The sequence below is a fragment of the Prinia subflava genome, chromosome 5, assembly GCF_021018805.1.
Source record: "Prinia subflava isolate CZ2003 ecotype Zambia chromosome 5, Cam_Psub_1.2, whole genome shotgun sequence".
Taxonomy (NCBI): domain Eukaryota; kingdom Metazoa; phylum Chordata; class Aves; order Passeriformes; family Cisticolidae; genus Prinia; species Prinia subflava.
Window position 1 is genome coordinate 24,539,897 of NC_086251.1, and position 15,353 is coordinate 24,555,249.

The 15,353-nt window shown below is 41.0% G+C and overlaps 2 protein-coding genes across 2 annotated transcripts in view; both read right to left on the reverse strand.

Moving 5' to 3' along the window:
• CSTPP1 (centriolar satellite-associated tubulin polyglutamylase complex regulator 1) overlaps positions 1-7,048 on the reverse strand; it is an 85,099-nt gene extending 78,051 nt beyond the window's left edge. The window contains exon 1 of the mRNA XM_063398436.1: positions 6,881-7,048. Within this exon, the coding sequence (XP_063254506.1) occupies positions 6,881-6,926 (46 nt within the window). The 5' untranslated portion in view covers positions 6,927-7,048. The remainder of the gene's footprint in view (positions 1-6,880) is intronic.
• Positions 1-15,353, reverse strand: part of F2 (coagulation factor II, thrombin) — a 329,241-nt gene that overhangs the window by 159,117 nt on the left and 154,771 nt on the right. The gene's annotated exons all lie outside the window — the stretch shown is intronic.

The following is a 15,353-nucleotide window of genomic DNA, read 5'->3' on the forward strand; positions in this document are numbered from 1 at the left end:
CAAAATGTACACAAAAATATAGAGGTCACTATTGAATACAATTGCTTTTAAAAGGGTATTTCTCTAAATCTTTCTGTTGCACAGCCTAAGGATCTTGGCAAAGATCCTTTCTCCCTATTTCCCAGAAGAGTGGGTAGAGGTGTGGTGAAGGGAAGAAAACTGTGAGCAGAGAAATTAAAAGAAAATAGCACTTGAAATCTCCTTGAGAAGTCTCCCTCTTTGTCTCTTTGGCTGCTGTGCTCTTTTTTCCAGGTAGCACAGTTCACACTGCCAAACCGAATTCCAGCTCTGGCTTCCTGTTCACTCACTGCCCAGTTCCATGGAACGATGCAAGTAATATGTTTTATAACCCAACTAATGCTTCACTATACAGAAAAGTCATAGAACAAAATGTAATTTGCAGACAGGTTATAGCAGGCCAGAGAGGCAAAATAAAGTATCAGGAGTCTGGTTATAGCAAAAGAGTAGTTCCTTAATTTATACAAATGGTACTTTCCATAACAAACACTGGAACCATACTGGAGCATTAACTGTTTATGCAAGCATAGTCAAAAATCTGTGGAGTTGTAGGCAAAATAAATGAGATGATTCGTATATTTTAATAGCTGTTGAAAATTCAGGGATAATGATGTACTGGTTGCTCATATTTTTCAGGCCCACTTTGCAATAACCAAGTAGCAAGTCCAAATCAGAATGTAAACCTCAAACACTCATGCCACTGTGCTATTACAGCTTCCTATCTCTACTAATTTTCTTCCTGACAGAACTCCAGTACATTGCAGTCTCCACACAGGAGGTGTTACATCAGGACATCATCCTGGGCATTTGTTTGTTTCAGGCTTGTCGTAACAGAAGTTCTCTACTCATACAGAATTTTCTGATGCAATCCATATTCTGTAAATATAACAAAAATTCTCAACTCTGAAATCCCAGGCAATTACCTCAAACAGGAAGTCAGCATGGCTGCCACACTCATTTAGTAGGTGCCACACTCTTTGCTGTCAGATTTAAAAACTAACTGTCAGCTTTCACAAAGCAATCTGATAGAGTAAGTTCACAGAGGATTTTTCAGGCAGCCCATAACTGATGTTAAGTAAATACTTTTGCACAGAATATCTTAATTCTTATCACCAAACCACCAGCAGTGATGTTATACTTGGAGCCTCAGTCCAACCAGCAGCAGCATTTAGAGCTCCTCCAAACTGCCTCCTGCACTTAAGAGAACAGCCTCTGACACTCACATCTTCACATCCCATCATCACTCACATGCTCAATGTTTAAAGTGAATTTTGGAATGAATGCACTTCTGGCTCAGAACCAAATTCAGGGCTGTTCAACGCAAGCATGGCCAGACCAAGTCACAAAAATCTTCAGCTTACAAGTACAAGGCATAATGAGGATTACACCCACAGTCAATCCACAATCTCCATGGATTTCTCTACAACAGATTAGGCAATCACAACTAATTCCATTTAGCCATAACCACGTCAAATAATTTTGCGTATGTATTTAACATAGTAAAATAGTCTCTTTATAAGCCACCAAGTTACTTGTTTCAATCTTCTGATGAGAACAAACAATCCACTACTTTGTAGGTTTGGTTACAAATGTTGTAAGAACAAGCACTGATACCTGAAAAGTCTTGAAGGAAATTTTAATGCAAATAATATCACTGCACAAAACTGAATACATGCACTGAAATTCTCAGAGCCAGAAATTCAGGTGGAAGGAAGGAAATAGATGTCACCTTTAAATCATGATAATATGTATGTGTAATGGCTCATTATCCAAGTGGTTATATTATTGCTTAACTCTTCAGGAGACATGACTTCTTATGACTTCTTCTGAAACATGAGCTGTCTATTAAAGCAATTTGTTCTGTAAGCACACAAGAGGGGTTGTTTTTTTTTTTCTTTTTAAGTTGGGGTCGTTCCTGGCATAACTGAATGTGCTGAAAATTCAGGAGTGGGAATTCCTGGAAAATAAGACCAGCTTTTCTTACCTATTTGCCTCCTCCTCAGCTGAAGTGCTGAAAAGACACACTACTTGATGCAATTAAGGTTATGATTCATTTCAGTTATCAGAAGCTCAAGAGCATAACAGGCTTTAATGTATCTGGAGTATTTCTGGCATTTTTTAATCTTTGAGAACACATACTCTGAGAGCATAAGGTAATAGCTAAATACCCTTTCAGTATTTGTTCTAAACTGGAGCTTAACTAAAGACACTACCGTATTACACAAATTGGAAAAGATACACCTATAGTAACATAAAATCAATTTCCTGCAAGCATTATCAAAACAATAATGACGCAGGAGAGAAATAGTAAGAACATAAACTGCAACAACAAAATCCCATGAACTCTGGAAATTTTTCCAGCACTAATGGTTTTCCAGGATGCTCTTCATAATGTTTTCAGATATCATTAAAGACTTAATCTCTTCAGATGTTGCAAAGAAATGGCCTGGGAAAGAGAAGGAAGTGAACAAAACTATTAACTTAAATGCTACATCTCTGTACTGTCATAGTTCCTTCCAGCTTTGCATAGCTTCACAGTGTAACTTCCTATTGACCCTCAAAAGCAAAATGTTTTTTGAAGGATAGAACATATAAGTACAAGCAGACCTTGTCATACCAGAGGTATCACACAACATGAGATGTGCTGTTACTCAGGAGCACATGCCAAGGGGCCACACAGGGTAGCTACAGCACATTTCATATGTTTGAGCTTTCAAAACCATTTTAAACCAAAAAATTAAGAAATGTTTCCATTTATAATTTGATCTTGACCATAGCTGAGAATTTGTTTCAAACAATGAGCATAATACTGCACACAGACTGACTTAATTGTGCGAGTCCTTCCAGCAGACCGCTTCCTGCAAGGTGACACAGCTGCTGGAAACCATCCCCTCACCAAAGCAAATCGTTAAGCTCTCTTTTTTTTTGTTTGGTTGGGGTTTTTGGAGGTTTTTGTTTAAATCTAGAATTATTAATCATGGAAAAAATTGTCATTCCAGTTTGTTGTAAGGCATTAAGCAGCCTAATGGTTCCCTACCTGTTTATGCTCCGAAGGACTGTACTCTCCAGTTCTAGAACTCCACCTAATTCAGGATCAGATTTTACCTGCACCTTTCAAGTTAAGGTGGGAATCCTGTGGTGCAACAGCAGTGTGGTGGTGAAACCTCCATCTTTTGGACAAAGTGCTAGACTGAGTCTAAGAAGATTCAAATTTAACTAACATTTCTATAAGCAAACTCTTACACATTACATTCAACTTCTACATTACAGTCCTCCTATGTGTACAACAGAGCAAGAAATAAAACTTTTAAAAAGGCATCCTCTTCTCTTTTTCAAGACCATGAGATCTTTCAGCCACAGTGCTTCACAGAAGTTCACCAAATATCTGTACTAAGAGGAGAATTGGTGTCAGTGGAGATGTCTGGATGACAATATAGCCTATGTGTTGATTATGCTGTTAAAGGAAACAATTGTACTTGCACTTTCCAGATCAATATTTCTTAAGACTATTCAGAGGAAGAGTAAGCCTTAGGCTTCAGCAAAGTCTCTACACAACTGAAGTTCTCTGTTGGGAGCTACTCAGTTTTGTAAAAGAGTGTATACCCTTTCTAATCATCAATCCTGAGACCTTTTATGAGAGCGATGAGGAAACACAACCATGCTTCTGGCACTTGACAGGGCCATGCTTTACTAATAAGGCACTTTCCTAGCAGAGTATTTGCATTCTTACATGCTTTATATTGGCAAAGAAGGACAAGAAACAACATCCTGGAGTTGGGTAGTAGAAGGCAGGAGAATACATAGAAAATAGAAGTTTGGAAATTTGCAGTACTCTACTGCTTTTTCTCCATAACTGGAAAGGGGAGCAGGGAAGTAATACAATATGAGCCTTCAGAGACAGCTGCATGAGCAGAACAATGCACTAAGTCCTCCACTGCCTGCTATAAATAACTGAGCAATCACCAGTTATTAAACCATAATGAGGAAGGCATGAAGAAGTGTCTCAAATAAGCCTCATTTTGCCTACTGTAGTTCCAGTCTCATCCATCAAACGAGAAACACATTATCATCACTATACCCAAACAATAAATGTTGTTTATTCAGTGAAAATACAGTTTATAATGTCCTGCTCGTAACAACATCATCTTCATTGTAGCCTTTCTGCCAGTTCTGCAGACTCCATCTCCACTTCTATTCACTAAGTAATGGTCATCTCTTTTCTTCTACTTACTGTCTCATTGTGGCATGAGACATGTTGCCCTGATTTTTGTATTCCAGGAACTTTGGCATAACAAAGCTTTGCAATTATTTTTCATCTCAAGTGAATATGTAATTCTCTCCTTGTTCATTTCTGTTTTAACTCACAACTGCTTTTATTTCTCTCTTAGCATTCTAGAGAAACAGAACTGTTTGTAGAAGAGATATCTCAAATAGAGGAAGTGAGGGTGTGGAATAACACAAGTAGCACATTATGTTATTCTGGCTGCTCGATTTATGTGTTGTCCTGGTTTTGATAATGAGAAAGAGAAGAGGGGAAGAAGGGTTTTGATGAGTTACCCAATCCAGCTCAGAAATGGCAGGGTCATCTGGTCTGTGAGAGCCAGAGAACACCCTAAGTGGCAAGCTAGGGCAACACAGCTTCAGAACGAAATTATAGAAAGTGAAAAATACCACAGCTCCTTACAACCCCACTTCAGACAACTGTATTAGCAAGACTTCGAGGTGCACAACAAAACAATCCAAATAACGGTGGTTTCAGAATGCCAACGTAGAAAACGGAAAAGCGAATTAGAAAAATATGTGGGGAGGTGTGTTTATTTGGGGTGGGAGGAGGGGGTTGTTTTGGTTTGGTTTTTAACCATTTTCCTACTGCTAATACACACTAAATTCCTTTAGGATCTGTGAGCAGTTTGGTAAGTCACAAAGTCTCACCAAGGCAGACACACTGGTTTTGGTTTTTATTTATAGCTAATAAGAATACACTTCCTCCCTCTAACAGACAACAGCAACTGCAATCTAAATCCAAGGTATACTAAGTAATGAACAGAACAGACTCTTACACAGGTTATTCCTCAACCGAACATGGTCACATGTGTCTTTTCCTGACCCCAATGTCAGAATAATCCAGAAAGTTGTACAAAATGGAAAGGGAATTCCAAATCAGCATGTGGAACAGAGCTAAAAGGAGGCTCACTTAAGTAGCTAGTAAAGCTGCTTGCACCTAACAATCTTGTACATCTAAGAAATCTCACGTCTTACCTTCAGATGTGCAACAGAAAACTGGATTATTTTCACACTTAAAGTATTTTTAGACTGTTTCCTAGATTGTTTTGAGTGATTCAATCCTTACCAACACATTGCACACAAGTAAAAGTGCCTATTTCACTAAAAACAATGACAAGAACCTAAAATTAAGTTGGCCCATTAAGAAAAAGAAATTTTGCAGGTTTCAACCTTGAGCCACTCTGGAAAAGTTATGAACTTCTCTATTAGCATGCAGGTTGAAAATGCTGAGGGGATGTGACAGAATAGCACAAACCCAAAGGGTGTGTCTGGTGTGTGTACATGACACTGTGATGCTGTTCCCAACACCCAAACTGAAATCAGCAGTAAGAACTTCAGCCAGGTCCCAGGAGAGCCACCCTGGATACAGAAGTAAACAAACCCATTTCTGCCTTGAGCTTCCTTGACACAGAACTGGCACTGCAGTTATGCAGGAATGCACAAGGCACCCTAACAGCAGCCTAGCTGCAACAGCACAGTGAGATTCTACTCTGAGACAACTTAGATCATTCCTGTGCTTAAATGGTTAAACAAAATTCTTTTAGTCTAGTGCCCCTTGCAAGACAGGTTTTCCATTGACAGCAGGGTTTCTACACTCTCGTTCCATTTTGACTTACAGAAATGGCAAAATCATGATTCAACAAATAGCACAAAACAATCCATTCTATTTCTGACCTCCCCTTGTACAAGAAAACCACAGAAAATTATGTACACCTTTGTAAGAGTTATTACCAAACAGTCTCTTGGGCCTAGGAAGTATTGGCTGAAGAGTTTCACTTCACAAACACTCTCTTGAACACAATCCAAATGCTTACTACTCGTAATTCATCTCATCTTCATCAATTAAATGAAATCATATTGACTTTATTCCATCCTAATTATTTTTATTTGACACATTAACATCAAATCACTTTGCTGTTTAGTTTCCTGGAACATCAAGCCATTACAGCCAGCTTGAAAAGGATGTAGTTTTCAAAGGGGTAGCTGCTTCACAGGCTGAAAGGTTTTCATTTATACAGGAAGCATTACCGATGCTACCTAATGTCGAAACAAAAGCTAACATTCGAACCATCTCGCAACATAAGAGCAGCACTCCTTCCTATTGTTGGGAAACAAGCATAAAATAAGGACGCTCACAGAGATCTCTGAAAAAGAGGTTGGTAATGGGTGAAGTCTATGACAGAAAGGCTGGACCACGCCGCTTGCTACTACTCCCACCGCCAAAGCGGGCGGAGGAGGAGACGGCAGCCGAGCTCCCGCCGGCTGCTGGCGGAGCCCGCACCTCCGGGCACCGGAGGGACGCTCCCTGTGCCGAGAGGGCTCTGCAGCCCTCCCACCTCAGCGTCGACAACCCCGGCGTGTTCCGGCCCGGTGCTGCCCGCCCCAGGCAAGGCGGACACGGAGCCACTGCGAGCCCCCTCAGCCCGGCCCAGCCCGGGGCCGCTCGCCGCAGTCCCCGGGAAGGACGGGCCGGGCCGCGGCCACCCCGGCCCCGCCGAGCTCTTCCACGCCGGGCCGCAGCACAGCATGGGGACAGAGTCCTCAGGAAGCCTCCCCGCCCCGCCGCGCCGCTCCTCACCCAGGTACTCGGGCCCGGGCAGCGAGAGCCGCTCGGGGCTCAGCATCCTCCTCCTGCAGCTCCTTCCCGGCTTCCGCCCGTTTCCAAGGCGCCCGACGCTCCCGGCGCCGCTCGGCCGCGCGGCCCGGCTGGGAACACGCCCTCGCCGCCACAGTTCCGCCCCGCCGCCCGGCAGCCCCGCCGCCCGGCAGCCCCGCCGCCCGGCAGCCCCGCCGCCCGGCAGCCCCGCCGCCCGGCAGCCCCGCCGCCCGGCAGCCCCGCCGCCCGGCAGCCCCGCCGCCCGGCAGCCCCGCCGCCCGTGCCCTCGGGGCCGGGGCAGGGCCGGGAGAGCCCGGGGAGGGGACGGGGCCCGGGGCCCGGAGCCCGCTGGCGGCGCCGTGAGGAGCGGGCTGCGCGCAGGGCGCGGCGGGCGGTGCCCGGGGCAGCCGCCCCAGGGCCGAGAGACGCCTCAGAGAGGGGCGGGCGAGGCAGCGGGCTCTCCTGAAGAGCCGAAATAGCCAGAGGAGGAGCACGTGTAAGGCCATTCTGATTAGATTCAAGTTGTCTAATTCAAGGTGTCTACTGCTAGGAGTTATTTAGGACTACAGCTGCGGAGGAAAGACCTTGATTTGAAGGTGAATTTTAGTAAGTTAAAATCGTAGAATATGCTGTGTTGGAAGGGACCCATCAGAATCATTGAGTTCAGCTCCTGGCCCTACACAGGACGCCCCAAAAATCACACCGTGATTTATTAAAATATGAATATCGATCTAATATCAATATCCACCTGTGACGGACAAAAAAATTCTCTAACAGTTAGAAAGTGTATGTTTATTGTGACGCTGGGCAGTGTGGGATAGCTCCCTAATGCAAGGATCACAGGTGCAATGCAAAGCCTTTTATTTACAAAAATGTTGAATACACAAAATACAAATGCATAATCATACCCCTCTCATTCCTCTTCTCCACTTCATATGCTAATGGACAAAAAGTCCATTAAGCATGTGTAGTTTGTTCCTTTTGTGAGGAGTGGTCACCAAAAGGAGGTAGTAAAATGAGTCTTCCTCGTTCTAAACTTTCAACCTTTTCAATGCAGATGTGATTAATGGACGGTAGAACTCCCTGTTTCCTGTTTTCCAGGACTATTTCAGTGGCTTTCTGAAAACAGGAGGTCTTGTGTTGTATTGATTAGTTTCTCTGTTTGACAAGCAATGAGTTATTAGATCCAGGGTAGCTTATCTTAAATCCGGTTTCTTTTAACCATCCTCTAACTTTTAACTGATTTCAGCAAAGCTTATCTATTCATTTCAGCTAAATCAGCAACATCTATTGTTAACTATAACCTTAGCTTTTCTCAGATCTTCAATATTAGTGTCTCAATGAGCCTGAAAGCATTGTTCAGATGCTTCTTGAACTCCACCAGGCTTGGTGCTTTGACCACTTCCCTGGGTTAATGAAATTTATGTGTAACAGCTTTGTCCCAGAGAGCAAGGATTGAAAGTGTGACCAAGGAGATCCTTTGAAGTTGTGTCCTTCTGTCCATACTATCCCGGAGCTGGGATTTTTGCATCCCTTGTGCTCAGGAGAGTTAGGTATGGGGAGCCTCAGGAATTGTCCCTTCTGTAGATTCAAGTAGAAATGAGCAGGAAAGTCCTAAGTCACAGAGATCTTTCTGTTCTTGGCTGGGAACTTGTCTGGGAATGGCCACTGTACCAGGGATGTAGGAGAGGCAGAGCTCTTCATGTGGCTGGGAGCAAGTCTGCTGGGCTCCTTTTTCCCAGAAGCTGATGTGGCTAAAATTCCCAAATTACTTCAGAGTTTCTTTCATCACCATTAGAAAAACTGCCTGCCCAGGATGTAAAATAACATCAGGTGTTGTCTATGTTTTTAATGACAAATGCAGAAGAAGAGAAATTAAGTGAAACATTTGTACATGTGTGCCTTTATTCCATTAGAGGAAAATGCTGAGGCATTGGCCACTCAACTTTAATCTATATTTAAAGGACGGACACATTTTAAAAGGGCAAACAAGATGATGTAACTTAACTGTTAATATCCCACATAAGATTGCCTGGACCATTCCTCTGTCTTTCATTCTGTCTTTAAAAGCATACGGCTGAGATAGAAATATTTCAAAGATGAGTAGAGAGAATAGTTCAGGGAGCAGACAATGAGACACTCCAGTGTGAAGAATGATTGAAAAAATGTAGGATTGCCTTAAAGAGGATAAGCATAACATAGAAAATGATGTTATCTAAAATTATTTGTGCTACAATGAAACTCATTCAAAACTCCACTTTGTTCAGTTTTGCACTTCGTGCATTTTGTTATAGTCTATAAATTTAAATATGGGATATTTTTAAGTAATAGACACAATTAGACCACAGAATACATTGATACAAGATATTTTTGAGCCCAGAAATTCAGCAGAATTTAGAAAGGAAGTGGATTCAAGCAGAACGAGAAAACACGGGATTATGTTGTTACACACATAAGCAGTGTCACTGTTTAAAAACCTCTTCCATAATGCTGATCAGCTGAACTGGTAGGAGCCTTCCACAGGTTGTGCACTGTTTTCTTTTTGTTCTTTAAACCATTTCTGTAAACCAGAGTTTAGCCTTGGTCAGCATCTGGAGCACTGATTTACAAGAGGCCTTTAAAATACAGTTTTGAATACTACATATTCTGACATCTCTCTGGTTTGTCTTTGGGAGTTCTCTTCTCTTCTCTTCTCTTCTCTTCTCTTCTCTTCTCTTCTCTTCTCTTCTCTTCTCTTCTCTTCTCTTCTCTTCTCTTCTCTTCTCTTCTCTTCTCTTCTCTTCTCTTCTCTTCTCTTCTCTTCTCTTCTCTTCTCTTCTCTTCTCTTCTCTTCTCTTCCCTTCCCTTCCCTTCCCTTCCCTTCCCTTCCCTTCCCTTCCCTTCCCTTCCCTTCCCTTCCCTTCCCTTCCCTTCCCTTCCCTTCCCTTCCCTTCCCTTCCCTTCCCTTCCCTTCCCTTCCCTTCCCTTCCCTTCCCTTCCCTTCCCTTCCCTTCCCTTCCCTTCCCTTCCCTTCCCTTCCCTTCCCTTCCCTTCCCTTCCCTTCCCTTCCCTTCCCTTCCCTTCCCTTCCCTTCCCTTCCCTTCCCTTCCCTTCCCTTCCCTTCCCTTCCCTTCCCTTCCCTTCCCTTCCCTTCCCTTCCCTTCCCTTCCCTTCCCTTCCCTTCCCTTCCCTTCCCTTCCCTTCCCTTCCCTTCCCTTCCCTTCCCTTCCCTTCCCTTCCCTTCCCTTCCCTTCCCTTCCCTTCCCTTCCCTTCCCTTCCCTTCCCTTCCCTTCCCTTCCCTTCCCTTCCCTTCCCTTCCCTTCCCTTCCCTTCCCTTCCCTTCCCTTTTTTCCTTTTTTCCTTTTTTTCTTTTTTTTCCTTTTCTTTTCTTTTTTCTTTTTTCCCCTTTTTTCACTTGCTACTCTTTGGTCTCTATGGGTTACACTTTGTTATTTCCTTCAGACTGGCTTAGGGAAATCTTTTGGACTCTGGTTCCATTTGCAGTTTTAATAACAGTGAGTTTCAGTAGTAATGGTGCCTGACTGTTAACAACTTAAAGAAAATTATATAAAAACAAAATATCATTTCTGGAGCTATTTAGAGACCTCCCTGTTTACTATTATTTCTCCCCTGGCTTGCCAGAGCCCGGATTAGGTGATGTAACAGATCAGCAGCACTCACCTGTTCCCTCACTCTCATGACCTGAAAAGGGAGAAACGCTGCCACTCCATAGGTGTTAAGTTTGTTTTACCAATTTGATTTTATAACCCTAGACTAGTGCATTTTAATAAATTGAGAGGGCTTTTCTGGGCCACTGGAAACCATCTGGAGGTTTAATGGCTGCCCCCAGAGGGGCACATCTAACAAGGGCTTAATGTCCTTTTGGACCCAGCTGGAAGAATGATGGTGAAAAAAATATTTTTTCCCTGTCACAGCCCCTTGGCAGATTATCAGAGTTACAGATCTTACTTGAGGGCAAGCCTATGGAGTACACTTCTACTATGGTGGTGCTTGCATCTCTTAACTAAAATTGCTGCATTTTGTTTACCAGAGACATTTGGGTATCCAAATCAGTCTTTCAAGGAGGATTAGTTGTATTACATTGGTACATTTTGTGCACACCCTCTTTCAGAGTTAATGTGATCTTGATTTGATTTTGTTTAATTTACTTTGAAGTGTGGTTTAAGTAGAATTTCAAAAATCATACATTTAGTGAACTGGGCTAACCTAGTTACGTAAGAATCCATGTGACCACAAGTTTGAAAATAGTGGTGTAATTTAAATTATGTAATGAAATAAAAAGGCTTTATTATGTTAAGATGCATGGACTGAAAATCACTTTCCTGTGTAAGTTTTGTAAGTGTTTCTCAGCAACTTAGCTAAAATCAGATTTCTCTTTTTCTCCAGAAACACGTACTTTGTCCCCACTATGGTAATTGCTTAGCTTACTCTCTGCTATCTGATCATCTTCCTGAATTATACAATCAATGTTGAACTGAAATATTTTCCTTTTATTAGACAAAGATCTCCTGAGAAACAGCTCCTCTTCCAGAGAGAGTATTATATAGAATAATAAACAGGGCTAGATATCAAGAAAGAAATTCCAGAGGAAATGCCTTGTTTTAAGCAGACTGAGTCGCTTTGCCTGGCTTCTATGACTTTTCTTGGAATGAGATGTTTCATTTGCTTAGAATTTTAACAATTATTACTAAGGTAGTTACAATACAGCCTGTTAGGTGTATTAGAGGAAACAAAGTTATTTTTTTCTTCAAGGGAGTGATGGAAATGCTGTTGCTACAATGTACAAAGAACTAAGCTGTGGGCAGTCTTCACTATTGTTCCATGTGAAATCAATGTAAGGGAGTTTCATGGAAATACTAAGAAAATGTCTCTAGCCTTTCTTGTTTATCTTTTGAGCATCCAAAGCTTTATCCTATTTTAAAACACAGTTAGCTAAAAGTCTGTCTTGTGCAGAACTCAGCTTTTTTGACTTTGATAGTGCTTTGTGTTCTTTGAGGCTTCCCATGTATTTTCCAGATGAGCTTTTCCTTGTACACAGAAATTAATAAAATTGCAGGTGTGATAACAAAAAGACACAGGAAAACCAAATTATACTATGAGGACAAAAACACTGACATAAACAATTATCAATCTTTATTGATAATCTATTCTTTTAGGCACAGTAGCAAAGATAAGTTTTGAGGAGAGATCTGAAGAAATGGAAAATAAGGGGTTTACAGGCTATTATTTATGTAAATTATTGGAAATCTTGTAAGTGAAATTAGAATTATATTTTGCAAGTCATTTTAAAAATCAATGGCACTGGAGCTGGATGATTCATTTATGAGTCAGTTGCAAACCCATAAAAACCTCTCATTATTTTTTTATTTAATAATTCTTTATATAAATTATGATCAAACTTTCTAAACACATGCACTAAAAATAAGATTATCTTAAATAAAACGGTCAGCCAAAACCACAATGAAATTATGTGATGAAATCCATATTTTTATGTTGTTGGTTCCTCAGGAGTCATCCACAGAAGAAGATCCAGTACTTCTAGAGTTTATCCTAATCTGAGCCTCCTCAAACTGAATGAACTGTTTATCTGGTTCACCTATAACACAGTGGTTTTGCACAAGTAAATCAATTATTTTTCCCAAATAATGCAGTATTAATACTGGTTTCCTCTTCAGGTAAGACCTAGACAAGCAGATAGGTCTGAAATAAGATTCACCAAGTTTCTCCTAACCACAATATGAGTTCTGGGAGCAACTGTGTGTTTTCCAGTCAGTGATAGATAACATGATAACAGCAGCAGCTCTCTTAAGTAGCCAGCATTACACAGTTTAACCAGTAATGTACCTGGAAATCAGGTATCAGGAATATACTTAACTAATAAGATGTCATAAGCATACAGAAAACAGTGCTGTGAACATGATGCCATCATAATTTCTATTTTATTTACTAGTTTAACTGCATTTTAATCTGGATTGCTAAGATTTTATTTTCCCTCTTGAACTGGTGGACAGACAGAAAATAAAGAGAGATCTGATCTCATGTTCAGATCTGTCTGTATTGTTGATCATTTAGGTCTAAACAAGCTCCAAGATCCTTGTATTTTAAATACAAGTTGGTGGGGGAAAAAAACCCTTGAAATATTCTTCTGCTCCTCAGCCACAGGAGTACTTTTGAACTCTGCATGATGTGCTTATGAGAAAAGGGAATAGTGCCATGACAGATTCTGTGGCTCATGGAGGCCACATGTTCATTCTCAATCAATGGTAGCTGTAAGTTGTATAATAGATTCCTGGCATGTATTAAATGCACTGTCCAAATTCTGATTTTGAGTTTAGTGTTTAGTAAGCAAAGTTGGCTTTTTTGTAAGAGCAAACTGTTGAAAGATTTTCCTCCAGTTTTTGTTCCCATTATCTCATCAGGAAGGAAAAGACATCTTTAAAAGTACTTAAGTACCAAGTGAGTGACCCTTCTCTGTTGGAATGCCGCCCCACTAATGATGCAGAGAAGAAAAACAGCCATTTCTGGCAGAGTTTGCAGAATCTCTCATGCCAAACAACAACAAAAAAGTTTAAAATGCCTGGTAAAAATAAATATCACTATGAAATTCTGGCATGGGAAGCATTTCTGACAGCCAAGGCTTAGCTCATCCTGGGGGGTAACCCAAAAAGGCCAGCAATTTTCATTCTTTGTTTCTACTTATCAAATGTTCCTTGCAAACATAAGCTGCCAGACTCTGTTATCCATTAGACAAGGTGTCTGTGTGAGAAAATTACAATAAGTTAATGGCTCTTTGTGTGTGCAGGAGAGCAGGCAGGTCTAAGTGGGAGTGGGCTGTTGTGTCTGGGGATGAAGAGAAGCCATAACTCTGATGGCTGCAGTGGCCAGCTCTTATGAGAAAGGGGTTTCTGTGTGCAGAACAGAGATTCATCACATGCAAAAGACTCTGAAAGTATTTTGTCTTATAACATCTGCAAGGAAAAGCAAATGATGGAATCAAGGGAAAAAAATGACAAAATGAAAGAAAGAGGAGATCACAGATTCATTGAAATAGTGGAATTCTTGCAAAACAATTCTTAGTTCTGTCTGTTAGCTACACAAAAGGGCATTCTGAAGACAGCACTGCAGAACCCTGCCACTGTACAGGAGTTGCAGTCAAAATATTTTTCCAGCAAAAGCACACATCCATAGCCTGGTGATTCACTCCATAATATAAGAGGACATAGTGATTAATGTTTTTTCCTTTTTGCTACATGTATAAGGTGTTTTCAAAAGTAACACCTTTATGGAGTCACTAGAGAAGATAGAAATCAGACGATGATATAATGGTTGGAGTACTTAGGAAGAGAAGCAAATCTGAGAGAGAATATAAATCAACTGAGACTGAAACAGTTAATGAAGGTTATGGCAATTAATTCTAAACAGACTAGAAGAAGCATGGAACATTCTTCAGAATATAGTAGAAAATTAAGACCTAATTAAGTTTTATCTGAGGAATGTTTTTAAATTTTTCTTTTGATTTGTTAACGTTATCATTCTAATTTCTATACCACAGCAAAATAGATTGACCATTCTGCATTTGAATCTGATAATAACATTAGATATTAAGAAAATATCCCCAAGATTCTAACTGTACATGTTAAATTTTACACTGTGTTAGTGAAGGAAGTGGTGTTCCTTGAATATGTGAAGTTTAGATGTCAATCAGAGTTTCTCTCAAATTCTGTGGCTAGAATCCATTTCTGATACTTGCTAAACATACTCAGTGTGCTCTAAGTTATGTGAAACAGAAACAAGAGAAACCTGTGACATGGTCTTCCCTGTGCATTAGAAGTGTTGAGTTTTGCTCACTCAAGTCTCTGATAGAGTTTTCAGCAGCTCTGCTGACCTAGAATGAAGCACAAATGGAAATGCAATGCACAAACCTACATTACCTTAAACTCTTAGAATGTTAATATCATGTTAATGTGTTAAGTTTCTAAAATCCTAAACTTGCAATGATATGGACACAAGTATATGTGACTGGGAAGGAGGCTAGATGTGTGTGCATATGTGTGACTCATGTGAAGGGGGTGTGCCAGTCTGGATCTTGCTCCCACCTGTGCTTTTATTTAGGTCTCACCCAGTGAGGAGCAATTAATTTGTTCCCTCACTCACATTTATCAAGAGCTAGTATGACAGAGGGAGAGGTGTTAAGAAGTATCTCTGATTCAGGCACCTGATAGGAAAACTGATGGTTGACATCTTATCAGAAACACTCAAGGGTTATATCTTGTTTGCGTTGGCAGTATTTGCCAGACCCATCATGCCAATAAAGTATTAGAAGTGAATCATCTTCAAAAAAGAAAACTCTCTTTTTTGTTCTGTCTCCATTTTTACATCTCCATAGTGGCTTCTGAGAGCAAGAAAGATGTGTGAGCTGAGAGAAAGATGTTTATGTCTTTCACATCTATTCCC